Here is a 15,114-nt window from a genome sequence, read left to right on the forward strand (position 1 = left end):
ACGGAGGCAGGGGGAGGGAGAGGGAAGGTGAGGGTGGGGAAACGGGGAGAGGACGCCATGAGGCAACTACACTCCAGAACGATGCTCCCCTTCCACCTCCCCTCTCCCCCGGCACTGCAGTTCCATCAGGCAGGCTTGCCCGAGCCCCCGGGACCGAGGGGAGCGGGGTGGGTGGGCTCCCGGGCTGCGGGGAGGAGGCGGTGGAGGGGAGGAAAGCACTGGGGGTCTGGGGAGAAGGACCTGGGACGGGGGAGATGGGACAGGTAGGGGCTGAAAGCGCCCACGCCCACCTCATCGACAGCCCCGCTGCCGGGGAAGAAGTTGCCGTTGTCATGGCGATGCAGGGAGATGTAGAGCACTCTGGGGTCCTGGTAGAAGGCTTGCTGGGTACCATTGCCGTGGTGAACATCCTGGGCGCAGGGAGATGGGCCCGTGACCACGGCGGAGAGGCCGCGGGCCGGGAGGGTGGGAGCCCGAGCCGGGGGGGACGGGATGGTGGGGGGAAGCCTGGCCGGGGAGGTGGGAGAGCTGGGGGAATTGGGGAAGGGGGGGGTCTCACAGAGCCCTGAGCAGATCGTGGTCCTCTCTGACCTGTTTTTACCTTTGCAAAATGGGGAAAGGACCCTCCCTCAGCCCTACCACCCTGCTCCTCCCTCCATGCCAGCTATGAACCCTGAAGCCCCTGCGTCAAACCCCAGGATTCAGGGGCTCCAGAGATGAGTGTGACCAGCTCGGGGCGCGCCGGGGGCGGAGGGAGGAGAGGGAGGAGGAGGAGGACCCCCAGGTCGGTCCCCTGTCTGGACAGCCCCAGGGGCCTGGCCAAGATGGGACCCTCCGGAAGTCCTGCAGCAGGCGGACAGGGACGGGACAGGGAGGAGGAAAGCAACGTCCTCGGCCTCAGCCGCCCACCCAGTCCACGATGAGGATCTTGCCAACTTTCCCCTTCTGCTGCAGCTGCCGAGCCGCGATGGCCACCGAGTTGAAGAAGCAAAATCCCCTGCGAGGAAGAGAGAGTCCTTCATTTCCCGTCTCACGTCGACTCCCGCTCCTCTCGCCCCTCGCTCACCTACCCAGACTCCTCCGCATCCTCATAACAATAATAATAATGGTACTTGTTGAGCAGTTACTACGAGCCAAGCGCTGTTCTGAGTGCTGGGGTACATACAAGTTAATCAGGTTGAGCACAGTACCTGTCCCCTTGTGGGCTCACACTCGATCCCCTTTGTACAGATGAGGTAATTGAGGCCCAGAGAAGGGCAGTGACGGGCCCAAGGCCACGGAGCAGACACGTGACAGAGCCGGGATTAAAAGCCAGGTCCTTCTGACTTCCAGGTCCGTGCCCTATCCGCTAAACCACGCTGCTTCTCCTCATCCTCTAGCGGGTACAGAGAGTTTGGTGGGGAGGGGGGCGGCCGTAGGGAAGAGGCGCACCGGGTGGGCGGAAAGTAGAAGTCTTAGTAGGTATAGGATTTATTAAGTGAACGCTCAAACTGCACTAAGCACTGGTTGGGGACGAGAGGAGGAGGAAAGAAGGAGTCCCTGGATTTTACCCTGGAGGAAGCCGCGTGGCCTAGTGGAAAGAACCCGGGCCTGGGAGTCAGGGGGACCTGGATTCCAATGCCGACTCTGCCACTTGTCTGCTGTGTGCCCTTAGGCAAGTCACTTCACTTCTCTGGGCCTCCGTTTCCTCAACTGTAAAATGGGGATTCAATACCCGTTCTCCCTCCTACTGAGTCTGTGAGCCCCATGTAGGACGGGGCCTCCGTCCAACCTCGTTCCCGTGGATCTAACCCAACAATGAGCACGGTGCTTGACGCCTAGCGGGCGCTTAATATATAGAAAAGTCAACTGATTAACGATCCCGCCCCCCAGCCCCCGGAGGGGATACTTACATGGCCGTGGAGAGGTCTGCGTGATGACCTGGGGGGCGGACCACCGCGAAGCCGTTCTGGGGACAGGGAGGGAAGCCCCGGGGTCACCGGGACGCCCAGGGCCCGGGCTGCTCCCTCAGTCCACCGCTCCTCGCCGCCACGCCACTCCCGCCAACCGCACCCGCCCGACCCCTACCTTCAGCTCCCTGGCGGCCACCTTGAAGGCGAGGTCGGTGACGCTGCCGGCGGCCCAGCGGGCGGCGTTAGACGAGTGCATCTCGTTCCAGATGGTGTCTGTATCCACCTGCAGGGCCACGGCCCCCGCCCTCATCAGTGTCACCCCATCACCCCGACCTGGCTCGGGAGCCCCCCCAGCCCGGATGGGCCCGAGTCAGCTGGGTCCAGATCTGAGCTTTCCCCCCACCCCGCCTGCCCGGCCCCACCCCACCCAACGCTGCCCTCCTCAGAGCCGCTAAACCCCCAGGGGCGACCGCTTCGAGAGCCCCCGGGGCCGGGAGCTGAGGCCGGCGCCAGAAAGACTGAGCTCGGGGGGGCACCCCCCGCGGACGAGGAGCCGCGCGGGCGGCTCCGGGCCCTGAGGTCGGGTCGGGGAGCCGGGCCCGGCCACTGGGGAGCCCCCAGTTTCCAGTGAGGCTCTCTCACGTCAGCTGGCGACTCGGGTCCGTGGCTTCGCCCTCACCCCAGCTCCTCTCCGTCCTAGGAGGGCGGGGACGGGGGAGCGGCAGAGGGAAGGTGGGGAGGACTTAGGGCGGGAGCTACGTTTACCTGGGCTGGACTCGGGGTTGGGGGGTTTGTGTTTTAAGCCACCACCGGCGGACTCTGCTCAGCCCCTCAGAGCCGGGGGGTGGGGGTGGGCCCTCCACGCCAGCGTCTTCTGCCCGGAGCCCCCACCGGGCTGCGGCTCTGCTCCCGGCAGAGGACCCGGGAGGGCCCGGGGGGGCGGGGCCCGGGGGCGGGGGTGACGGTGGGGAGGTGAGAGAGCGAGGCGAGGAGAGCAGAAATGAGTTGTGAGAAGCTGGAGAGAGAGAAAGACAGAGACAGAGCTAGAGACAGAGGGAGGGAAAGAGAAACAGAAGCAAACAACAGTCGGAAACTCAGGAAGTCGGTGAGCAGGAGGCAGGGAGCAAGCCAGGGGGGCGACCCCTTCCTTCTCCCCGGACCACCTGCGGCCCGCCCGGGGCGACCTGTCCCGTCCCCACGGCTCGGCTCCTCCCTCGGGCCGCCGCTGGCCGGTGGACACCCGCAGCAGCCAAGGGCGAGCCCTTTCCTAGCTCCCTGATGGATCCGGGCCTGGGGCAGGGGAAGGAGAGGAAGACGGGTGGTCCCGCGTGGCAGTGCCTCGGCGATGCCAACTGGGGGCAAGAGCCCACCCAGACCTACCGGGGGGCCTGGGAAGTCCTGCAGCGGAACCTCCCCGAAGACCGACGGCTAGAACCCCGTGCGATCCGGCAGGTGCGGGGGGTGGGGAAGGAAGGGGGAAGGAGAGGACGGGGAGAGATGCCACGTGGCCTAGTGGATAGAGCACGGGCCTGGGAGTCAGAAGGACCTGGGTTCTCATCCCGGCTCTGCCACTTGGGTGACCGTGGGCAAGTCACTTCACTTCTCTGGGCGTCAGTTCCCTGATCTGGAAAATGAGGATTAAGACTGGGGGGCCCCGTGGGGGACAGGGACTGCGTCCAACCTGATTAGCTTGTACCTACCCCAGATCTTAGTACAGCGCCTGGCACATAGTGAGCACTTAAATACCATAAAAAGGGGGTGGGGGGAGAAGAGGGGACACGCCTCCCCCCCAGATCCGGGCAACAGGAGGCAGTCGGTCACCTGGACGCACCCAGGCACTTACCCCAACCCCGCCGCAGGGCAGCATCACGAACATTCTCTGGGACAGGATCCCTGTGGAGAAAAGAGAAGGAAACCGTGGGATGGGGGAGGGGGGAGGGAGCGGGACCAGCGCGACAGGTAGGAGACTGGGCCAAAGCAATGGGTGGGAGAGACGTTGAGGGGCAGAGACTGTGGCATGAGGCACGAAGAAGCTGGGAAGATCAGCCAGTTTCAGTTAGGGTGTGGATGAACTCAAGAGACAATAATAATAATAATAATATTGGTATTTGTTAAGCGCTTACTCTGTGCAGAGCACTGTTCTAAGCGCTGGGGGAGATACAGGGTAATCAGGTCGCCCCCCGTGAGGCTCGCAGTTAATCCCCATTTTACAGATGAGGTAACTGAGGCCCAGAGAAGTGAAGCGACTCGCCCACAGTCACACAGCTGACAAGTGGCAGAGCCGGGAGTCGAACCCATGACCTCTGACTCCGAAGCCCAGGCTCTTTCCACTGAGCCACGCTGCTTTGATGATGATAATAACAACAATAAATGGTACTTGTTAAGTGTTTACTATGTGCCCAGCTCTGTACTAAGCGCTGGGGTAGATCCAAACTAATCAGGTTGGACGCAGCCCCTGGTCCCCATGGGCCTCCTACTCTTCATCCCCATTTTACAGATGAGGTCACTGAGGCCCAGAGAAGTGAAGTGACTTGCCCATGGTCACCCAGCAGTCACGTGGCAGAGCCGGGATTAGAACCCAGGTCCTCCTGACTCCCTAAGTCACCCCTCTTCCCTCCAAGCTACCACATGGAGTGTGAAGGATGGAGCGAGGGCTAGAGGATGGGGAGGGAGGAAGGATAGGTAATCAAGAGGGCAGTCATCACTCAGTTCATTCAATCGTATTTATTGAGCGCTTACTGTGTGCAGAGCACCGTTCTAAGCGCTTCCTCCCAGCATCCCGTTGCCCCTGGCAGCGGTAGAATTCCCAAGCTGGGTGAGATTTTATTCCCAGCCGCACGGCAGCGGAAGTATCGGATGGGGGTCCTGGTGGGCTGTGAGCGATGCAGAGAAAGCTGGGGGGACGGGGTGGGGACCAGGGCGGAAGAAGAGGTGGAGGAGGGGATGAGAAGTACCTGCAAGCTTCCCGTTGTCCAGCTTGAGCCGGGTGAGCGGGTTGGTGCCATAAAGCAGCACGTGACGCTCGGCGTGGACAGACTGCAGCTCCTCCAGCGAGGCCTTCCGGCCCCGGAGACACTGCGGGGAAGGCGGAAGGCAGACACCGAGGCGGACCGTCAGTCGGTCGGTCGGTCATATTTATCGAGCGCTTACTATGTGCAGAGCGCTGGACTAAGCCCTTGGGAGACAACACGGACACTTTCCCTGCCCACCACGAGCTTGGAATGGAGAGAGGAGCGAGGCAGGAGAAAAGGGGGAAGGAAGGAAAAGGGGGAGATCAAGGAAGACCCTTTTCGCCCCGGCCTGAGGAGCCCTTGGCTAAATGGGGCTGGTCTGCATATAATAACCGGGGTATCTTGTCAAGTGCTTACTATGGGCCAAGCCCTGTTCTAAGCGCTGGGGGAGACACAAGCTAATCAGGTTGGACACAGTCCCTGTCCCAAATGGGGCTCATAGTCATAATCCCCTTTTTACCAATGAGGTAACTGAGGCACAGAGAAGTGAAGTGACTTGCCCAAGGCCACACAGTAGACAGGTGGCGGAGGGCGGGCAGTCCTCCGAGGAATCGCCCCGGCCCCCACGGCCTCCCCAGCCGGCCCCTCCCCACCCTCTAGACTGTAAGCTCACTGTGGAAAGGAAATGTGCCTGTTTAAGGTATTGCCCTCTCCCAGGCGCTTAGTCCAGCGGTCTGCACGTACTAAGCGCTCAATAAATACAATTGACTGACTGACCCTCATTGCCCATTTGCCTCAGCAGCCTGTAAATAATAATAATTCTTATACCAACAACAACCACAATAATTGTGGCTTTTGTCAAACGCTTACTACGTGCCAAGCATTGTTCTAAGCGCTGAGGTAGAGACAAGACATTCAGGTGGGACACGGTCCCCGTCCTACGCGGGGCTCATAGTCTAAGACGGAGAACAGGTAATGAACCGCTATTTTGCAGACGAGGCCACTGAGACCCAGAGGAGTGAAATCCCTCTAAACCGTGAGTTCGTTGTGGGCGGGGAATGTGTCTCCCAACTCTGTTATATTAGACTCTCCCAAGCGCTTAGTACAGTGCTCTGCACGAAGTAAGCACTCAAATACGATTGACTGATCGATTGAAGTGACTTGCCCCAGCTCACACAGTAGGCAGGTGTCGATGCCGGGATTAGAATCCAGGTCTTCTGACTTCCAGGCCCGGGCTCTTCCCATTAGGCCACACTGCTTCTCTTCCGATCCACCCGCCCTCACCGGCCAAGGAACCCCCGATTAAAGGCCGACCTAGCGGCCGGAAAGCTGCCGCGTCCCGGCCCCGGCCCCCTGCCCACCCCCGGCCTCGCCCTCTCCTGCTGCTCCAGCCCGAACGGGGACCCCAGCCCGGCCCCCACCCCCTCACCTCGCACTGGCTGCGCAGGCCCCGCTCCTGCAGCCGGGACCAGATGCTCTGGATGCGGCCGGCGTGCTCGGGGTGGTTGCTGTTGTCTCCGCAGGAGCACTGGTGCTTGAGCATCACTGAGTCATACACCAGCCCTGAAAAGGAAGGGGAGGAGGAAGAAGAGGAGGAGGAGGCGTCAATAATAATCATAACAGCATTTAAGTGTTCAACTACGTGCCAGGCATTGTACTAAGCGCTGGGGTGGATACAAGCAGATCAGGTTGGACACGGTCCCGGTCCCCCGTGGGGCTCACAGTCTCCCTCCCCATTTTGCAGAGGAGGTAACTGAGACCTAGAGAAGTGAGGTGACTTGCCCAACGCCACACAACAGATTAGTGCCCGTGACCTTCCGACTCCCAGGCCCGGGCTCCACGCATTAAGCCACGCCGCTTCTCTAGTACACCAACGGTCTTTAGCTCCAGAGCCCCTGCCCTCCCCATGACGACAGCGCCTCACAACCCCCTCCACGCCGACATCCCGCTGTCTCCCCTCCGCGCGGTCTCCCCTCGTCCCACCCCCCGGCTAACAGGCACCCACCCACACGCATTCACTCATTTTCTCCCTCTCCCCCTTCCTCCCTCCGGCCCTAACCCATGTGAATTTCACCAGTGGTGAAGGCTGTGGTCCTAGCAGGGGTCTCGGGCCCAGGAAGCCCCCCAGACTTGCTGGAAGCTTCGGTGGAGGGAAGCGAGGCGGGCGCAGCCGGAGAGGACTGGGCGCGGGTCAGAGGCCGGTGCCCGCCCTGGGCGAAAGACAGCAGCAGGGTGTTGCCCGGGGCCACCCGAGGTGGGTGACCGGATACCCGCTGCGGCTCCCTCAGGAAGACCTAAAGAAGGGGAAACTGGTCAGAGTCAGGGATCCTATCTCCACCCCCGGCCCCTGCTCCTCCTGACTCGTCTGTTTTGCCTCTTTCCCCACCCCTAGGTCCCCGTTCCCCTCTCTCTCCATTGTATTTATTGAGCACTTATCGTGTGCAAAGCACTGTACTAAGTGCTTGGGAGAATACAATATAAGAGACTCATTCCTGCCCACGACTAGCTTACAGTCAAGAGGCCTTTTGACCTAATCTCTCTCCCTCTTTTTCCCTCACACACACACAGAGACACACACACTTTTTAAAAATGGCATCTGCTAAGTGCTTTCTATACGCCAGGCACTGATCTAAGCACTGAGGTAGATGCAAGATAATCAGGTGGGACCCAATCCACGGCCCACATAAGGTTCACAGTCTCAATTCCCATTTTACAGATGATCTGCTCCACCTCCTCTCCCCGTGGCCCCGACACCCTCTCTCCGCTCTACCCCTTCCTCACCCCACAGCACTTGTATATATACATATTTATCATTCTATTTATTTTATTAACGATGTTTACAGATCTATAATTCTATCTATTCATACTGATGCTATTGATGCCTGTCTACTTGTTTTGTTATGTTATCTTTCTCCCCTCTTCAAGACTGTGAGCCCGTTAGGTAGGGATTGTCTCTATTTGTTGCCGAATTGTGCTTTCCAAGCGCTTAGTACAGCGCTCTGCACACGGTAAGCACTCAATAAATACGACTGAATGAACGAATGACGCTCTGACCCCTCTCCAAGCATTTAGTACAGTGCTCTGTCCAGAGTAAGCACTCAATAAATATCACAGATCGACTCGGTGATTAACGTAAGCTCCCCCTCAGCTTGTGGACAGCGAACGCGTCTCCCAACTCAGTTGTAACGTACTCTCCCAAGCGCTTAGGACGATGCTCTGCACACATTAAGCGCTCGATAAATAGGACTGATTGACCGAGCCGCTCCCCCTGAAGCCAGAGTATTCACGTGCATCCTGAGGCCACTGTAAATCCCAGTTCAAAAGCCCACTCCCATTCTAGCGTCTGCCTGGCCCTGATGCCGGAGGCCGCCCCACCCAAAGGTCTCCGAACAAATCGGGTTTCTCCTCTTCCCCCGGGCCGTGGGATGGGTGTGCGAACGCAGCTGGCCCCCCATTCACTGCCCTCGGAGCCCTCGGTACCTGCTGCTGCTGCTGGGGATTGAGTCCGAGGTGCCGCAAGGGCTCCGAGGGACCTTCGGGCTCCAGCCGGCCCAGGACCAGCTCCCTGCGCTCGGGGTCCCGGGCCCCGAATCGTCCGTCCCCTCCATCCGCCTCCAGGTCCTCGGCGGAGGGGATCTGCTGCAGTCGTGGTTTCTCGCTAGGCTTCGCCGGCCACTGGGCGGGATGAAATGGGGAGGGAGCGTGAGGGCCACTACGGGAGGCAGCCAGACCCATCTTCACAGCTCTGAGCTCTGTCTCATTCATTCCATGGTATTTATTGAGAGCTCACTGCGGGCAGAGCACTGTACTAAGCACTTGGGAGAGAACAGTTCAACAAACAGACGTATTCCCTGCCCACGACGGGCTTACGGTCTACGGGGGACGGACATCAGTATAAATAAATGAATGACAGATGTGAACATAAGTGCTGTGGGGCTGGGGGTCGGGGGGAAGAACAAAGGGAGCGAGACAGGGCAACGTAGAAGGGAGTGGGAGAAGAAGAAGCGGGGAGGGCTTAGGCGGGGAAGGCCTCTTGGAAGAGATGTGCCTTCAACACAACGATCCCACCCCTTCTCCTTGCCCCGGTCCCCGCGCCGGTCTCTCCCCCGGGCACCTCCTGGCCCTCACCTTGCCCAGGGGTGAGTGCTGCTTGAGCCGTTCCAGGTTGCGAGGCTGCTGGGAGCCCAGCAGTAGTTGCTGCTGCTGCTGCTGCTGCTGCCGAGCGGCGGAGCTGGGGGGCAGCGGCTCGGAGCGCGTCCGGCCCAGGGGCCGGTGAGGGCCCGGCCACGGGAGCCGTTCGGCCGAGAGGAGCGAGTGGGCAAAGTGGAAGGGCACGGGCCCCAGGCCGGGCACTGCGGAGGACGGGTGAACGGTCAGGGAGGACGCAGGGGGGCAAGGCGGCAGAGGCCAGGGAGTGGGTGAGTGCAGGGGATCCAAGACGGACTAGGGCCCCCTCCCAGGGGATATCCCACCCGATCGAGTCCTCAACGGGGGCCGGGGGGAGGTCGGGCCTGGGGAACCCTCGGCCCCAGCCCGGCCCCTTCCCCGGCCCAGGAAGCTCCACTTACCAGCTAGCAGTGGGGCGTGCGAGGCTGAAGGCTCCAGGATGAGGACAGGCTGCAGGCGGGAAGGCAGAGCACCGCTAGCCTCCGGCTCGAGGCCTTGGGACAGGAAGAGGGAGGCATGGGAGGCCCCCAGCACCGGCACTCGGGGCCCCACGGCAGGGAGAGTTCTGCGGTCACCATCCACCTGCCCGAGAGGCCGAGGGTGAGTTGGGGGGAGAGAGAAGGGAAGGGCGAAGCGGGGTAAGAAAGGGGAGGAGGAGCAGGAGGTGGAGCCGGAAGGGTGAGGTGGCGGTGAGCCGTCAGCGGGGAGAGGGGAGCGGGCGGCGAAGAGATGGATGAGAGGTCCGTGAAGAAGCCGTTAAGGGACCTGAAGGCCCGGGGCCTACCCTCCCGGGGAAGCCGGTGTCCGGACCCTCGCCCCGGCAGTGCCAGGCAGACCCGGACATCGGGCCCGAGCCGCAGAGGGGAGTCGTTTGTTCCCCAGAGATCTTCCGGTAACCTCCCCACCATCAGCGCCCAGATGAGCCGGGAGCCACCCTGAAAAGAACCTGAAGCCGGGGGTCCCTCTCAGTCGCTGCCGTTCAACTCCACGGGCCGGGCGGGAGGAGGGGACCTCAGCTCCCTGCCCGGGCACCAGGGCCACCGGGACATCCCAGACCGTCGGGGGCCCGGGGGTCCCCTCACCTCATGCCCCGGGGCGGGGCAGGGTCCGTGCTCGCTGTCATTGGGGGAACTGCATCCGGACACCGGCGTGCTGCTGCTGCTAGGGGACGAATCTGTGGGTGGAAGGGGAGGGAAGCGGCTTTGGACCGGGCAGGGGTCCGTCCGCCCGCTCGCCTCACTCTTGCCCCGCGGGGTCCCCGCTCCCCACTGAGCCTGCCGGGCGGACTCACCCCCGAGGGGCTCGGTCGGGCGGCGCCGCAAGCTGGGTGGGGCGCTCTCCTTGCGCTGTAGCGGGTTCTTCCTCCGCTCTAGAGCCTTCTTGGGCTTGTAGCGCAGCTTCAGGATGGGCTCCGACACTGCCGGGAGACCACTCGTTAACACTTGTCTCTCCTCGCCCCCCTCGGGGCACCTCCTCACCGCCTCGGCCTCCTCCTCGGTGCCCTTTCCTCCCCATTCTTCTCCCTCCTCCGTGCCACTGCTATTCCTTCGTCTTCTTTCTCAGTGCTCCTCCTTCTCCCTTTTTCCTCCTCAGTACCCCTCCTCCTCCTCCTCAGTGCCCACCTCCCTCTTCTTTCTCCTCAGTTTCCTCCCTCGTCTTCCTCATCGGTACCCCCTTCCTCCTCCACAGTGCCCAACTCCTTGCTCCTCTCCCCCATCTTCTTCATCAGTGTCCCTCTTCCCCTCTCTTCCTCCTCCAAGCTGCCCATCTCCCCCTTCTTCCTCCTCCACGCTGCCCATCTCTCCCTTCTTCCTCCTCCAAGGTGCCCACCTCTCCCTTCTTTTGGGCAAGTCACTTGACTTCTCGGGGCCTCGGTTACCTCATCTGTAAAATGGGGATGAAGACTGTGAGCCTCATGTGGGACAATCTGATTATCCTGTATCTACCCCAGCGCTTAGAACGGTGCTTGATACATAGTAAGCGCTTAACAAATACCAACATTATTATTCCTCCCCCAAGTGCCCATCTCACCCTTCCTTCCTCCTCCACGGTGCCCATCTCCCCCTTCTTAGAGAAGCAGCGTGGCTCAGTGGAAAGACCCCGGGCTTGGGAGTCAGAGGTCATGGGTTCAAATTCTGGCTCTGCCACTTGTCAGCTGTGTGACTGTGGGCAAGTCATTTAACTTCTCTGGGCCTCAGTTACCTCATCTGTCAAGTGGGGATGAGGACTGTGAGCCTCACGTGGGACAACCTGATGATCCTGTATCTCCCCCAGCGCTTAGAACAGTGCTCTGCACCTAGTAAGCGCTTAACAAATACCAACATTATTACTCTTCCTCCTCCATGGTGCCCATCTCTCCCTTCTTCCTCCTATACGGTGCCCATCTCTCCCTTCTTCCTCCCTATATGGTGCCCACCTCCCCTTTCTTCCTCCTATACAATGCCCACCTCCCCCTTCTTCCTCCCTATACGGTGCCCACCTCACCCTTCTTCCTCCTATACGGTGCCCATCTCTCCCTTCTTCCTCCCTATACGGTGCCCATCTCTCCCTTCTTCCTCCCTATACGGTGCCCATCTCCCCCTTCTTCCTCCTATATGATGCCCATCTCCCCCTTCTTCCTCCCTATACAATGCCCACCTCTCCCTCCTATACGATGACCACCTCCCCTTCTTCCTCCCTATACGGTGCCCACCTCCCCCTTCCTCCTCCTATACGATGCCCATCTCCCGCTTCTTCCTCCTAAACGCTGTCCACCTCTCCCCGTTTGGTCCCCGCCCGTCCGTCCGTCCGTCCGTCCGTCCGTCCCTCCCTGGGGGGCCGGCGAGCGGAGGGTGGGGCGTCTCACCGGGGCGTCCCCGCGGGGCGGGGCGGGGCGGCTGGCGCTGGGGCAGCCAAAGCCACCCGACGGGGAGCTGCTGCCCCCTGGCGGCGTCCCCGCGGCCCGCCATCCCGGGGGCGCGGGGCCCGGGAGGAGGGGGGCGGCGGCCCCGGCCCCTGCCCCTGCCCCTGCCCCTGCCCCGGAAGGCCGCCGCCCGCTCCTTTGCTTTTTGGTTTTTGTTATTTTTTAAAAAAAAGCACCCCCGACCCGGGGTGGGGGGAGGGGCGGGGGCGCCCGCGCCCTGTGACGTCACCCATCGCCGGGCCACTTCTCCTGGCGCGCGCGGGCGCCCCCTAGGGGCTCTCCGAGGCGCCCCCAACGGCTTCCCGCCCGACGCGCATGCGCGCTGGGGGGGGGGGGACGACGGACGGGATCCATCGGCAAGCCACCCCCATGGTCATTCATTCATTTATTCATGCATGCATTCATTCATTCATTCAACAGTAGTAATAATGTTGGTATTTGGTAAGCGCTTCCTCTGTGCCAAGCACTGTTCTAAGCGCTGGGGGAGATCCAGGGTCATCGGGTTGTCCCATGCGGGGCTCACAGTCTTCGTCCCCATTTTCCAGATGAGGTGACTGAGGCACGGAGAAGTGAAGGGACTTGCCCCAAGTCACCCAGCTGACAAGCGGCGGAGCCGGGATTCGAACCCGTGACCTCTGACTCCTAAGCCCGGGCTCTTTCCACTGAGCCACGCTGCTTCTCTATTTAGCGCCTTAGCTCGGTATTTATTGAGCGCTTCCTAGGTGCAGAGCACTGTACTGAGCGCTTGGAATGGACAATTCGGCAACAGAGAGAGACCATCCCTGCCCGTCGACGGGCTTACGGTCGACTTATTCACAGGCAGGCCCGTCTAACTCCTTTGGATGCGCACTCATCCGTCATTCCATTTATTCCCCCGGACCGATGCCCGTTTCCTCGTCTAGGCCGTAAGCCCGTTGGTGGGCAGGGACTGCCTCTCCTCGCTGCTGAACTGTACCTTCCCGGCGCTTAGTGGCGTGGCTCGGTGGAAAGAGCCCGGGCTTGGGGGTCAGAGGTCACAGGTTCGAATCCCGGCTCTGCCACTCGGCAGCCGTGGGACTGTGGGCAAGTCATTTCTCTGGGCCTCAGTTCCCTCATCTGTCAAATGGGGATGAACTGTGAGCCTCACATGGGACAACCTGATGACCCTGGATCTACCCCGGCGCTTAGAACAGTGCTCGGCACATAGGAAGCACTTAACAAATACCAACATTATTATTGTTATTAGTAAGGTGCTCTGCCCACAGGAAGCGCTCAGTAAATGAAATGAAAGGTGGGTATTGGGCTGAGCACTGTTCTGAGCGCTGGGGGAGATACAGGGTCATCAGGTTGTCCCACGGAGGGCTCCCGGTCTTCATCCCCATTTGACAGAAGAGATAATAATAATAATGATGTTGGTATTTGTTAAGTGCTTACTATGTGCAGGGCACTGTTCTAAGCGCTCGGGGAGATACAGAGTCATCAGGTTGTCCCACGTGAGGCTCACAGTTAATCCCCATTTGACAGACGAGATAACTGAGGCGCAGAGAAGTTAAGTGACCTGCCCAAGGTCACACAGCTGACAAGCGGGAGTCCGGGCTTGGGAGTCAGAGGTCGTGGGTTCTAATCCCGGCTCCGCCACTTATCAGCCGTGTGACTTTGGGCAAGTCACTTCGCTTCTCTGGGCCTCAGTTACCGCATCTGGAAAATGGGGATTGAGTCTGTGAGCCCCATGTGGGTCAACCTGATTGCCTTGTATCTACCCCAGCGCTTAGAATAGTGCTTGGCACACAGTAAGCGCTTAAATACCATAATTATTACTGTTATGAATGAATGAATGACTGGGAGGGGGAGGAGGGAGAAAGGGGAGAAGGAGGGAAAGAGGGAGGGAATGGGGGGGAGGAGAGAAAGAAACTGGGGAGAGAAGGAAGGAGTGGGGAGGGAGGGAAAATGAGAGAGGGGAGGAAAAGGAGAGGGGGGAGAGAGACAGGGAGAGGGTAGAAAGTGGGGGGGAGGAAGGGTAAAGGAAGGGAATAATAATAATTGTACTATTTGTTAAGTGCTTACTATGTGCCAGGCACTGTGCTAAGCGTTGGCAGGTTGGATACAGTCCCTGTCCCACATCGGGCTCACGGTCTTAATCCCCATTTTACAGATGAAGGTAACTTGCCCAAGGCCACACAGCAGACAGGTGGAGGACCTGGAATTAGAACCCAGGTCCGCCTACGACTCCCAAGCCCGGGTTCTACCCGCTAGGCAACACTGCTTCTTATGTGCAGAGCTGTACTAAGCGTTTCTTCTACAGTGGGAGATGCCCCTGGCACGGGCATGAGCAGCATTAGCAAGCCCCACTGTTCCTCAATTATATTTACTGAGCGCTTACTGTGTGCAGAGCACCGTACTAAGCGCGCGTAACTCATCTCCCACTCCCTTCTGACTCGCTCTCTTTGCTCTTCCCCCCTCACCTCGCCTCACAGCACTTACTGCGTATATCCCCCGCTCTAGACTGTGAGCTTCTTGTGGGCCGGGATTGTCACTCTTCATTGTACTTTCCCAAGCGCTTAGTAGAGTGCTCTGCACACAGCAAGCGCTTAATAAATATGACTGAATGAACGCATTCCATTTTATTATTTATGTATCTAGACTCAAAGCTCATCGAGGGCAAGGAGAGCGTCTACCGGCCCGACTGGTATTTTTCATCTGTAAAATGAGGATTAAGACTGTGAGCCCCACGTGGGATACCTGATTACTTTGTACCTACCCCAGCGCTTAGAACAGCGCTTGGCACAAAGTAAGTGCTGAACAAATACCATAGTAATAATTACTATTATTATGGTACTCTCCCAAGCACTCTGGACAGTGTTCTACACACAAGAAGTGCTCAATAAATACAATTGACTGCTCCGCAGAGTAAGCACTCAATAAATTCCATTTACTGATTAACCGATTGCATTTATTCCATTTTTTGTACAGTTTAGTAAAGTGCTCATTGATCAATTTAATAATAATAATAATAATTATGGTATTTGTTGCCCGCTAGGTACTAAGCCCTGAGGTAGATACAAGATAATCGGGTCAGACACCCAGCCCCTGTTGGATTCCTCTGCCTGGGAACATTTACCCCCGTTAGAGTGTAAAGTCCTCGGGCTTCCTGAGCGCTCAATACAGTGCACTGCCTGAAACAGGCGCTCAGTAAATCCCGTCACTATGCCTGGCCGAGGCAGAA

At 59.5% G+C, this 15,114-nt stretch overlaps 1 protein-coding gene across 5 annotated transcripts in view; it reads right to left on the reverse strand.

Annotated features, from left to right (window-relative positions):
- The window catches only part of HDAC7 (histone deacetylase 7), a 40,907-nt gene that overhangs the window by 2,480 nt on the left and 23,313 nt on the right, over positions 1–15,114 (reverse strand). For 3 of the 5 annotated variants that reach the window (XM_039913236.1, XM_029072694.1, XM_029072696.2), the window contains exons 7-19: positions 10,302–10,427; positions 10,093–10,184; positions 9,412–9,592; positions 8,972–9,195; positions 8,324–8,518; positions 6,918–7,137; positions 6,273–6,406; positions 4,847–4,967; positions 3,736–3,785; positions 2,068–2,175; positions 1,893–1,948; positions 910–997; positions 291–410 (exon numbers count right to left, since the gene is read on the reverse strand). In XM_039913236.1, coding sequence (XP_039769170.1) covers positions 291–410; positions 910–997; positions 1,893–1,948; positions 2,068–2,175; positions 3,736–3,785; positions 4,847–4,967; positions 6,273–6,406; positions 6,918–7,137; positions 8,324–8,518; positions 8,972–9,195; positions 9,412–9,592; positions 10,093–10,184; positions 10,302–10,427 — 1,715 coding nt within the window. Of the gene's footprint in view, positions 1–290; positions 411–909; positions 998–1,892; positions 1,949–2,067; positions 2,176–3,735; positions 3,786–4,846; positions 4,968–6,272; positions 6,407–6,917; positions 7,138–8,323; positions 8,519–8,971; positions 9,196–9,411; positions 9,593–10,092; positions 10,185–10,301; positions 10,428–11,855; positions 11,985–15,114 lie in introns of those variants that run through there. The other 2 variants (XM_029072698.2, XM_029072697.2) reach the window with 2 other exon arrangements.

This window comes from Ornithorhynchus anatinus, chromosome 10 (genome assembly GCF_004115215.2).
Source record: "Ornithorhynchus anatinus isolate Pmale09 chromosome 10, mOrnAna1.pri.v4, whole genome shotgun sequence".
Classification (NCBI taxonomy): domain Eukaryota; kingdom Metazoa; phylum Chordata; class Mammalia; order Monotremata; family Ornithorhynchidae; genus Ornithorhynchus; species Ornithorhynchus anatinus.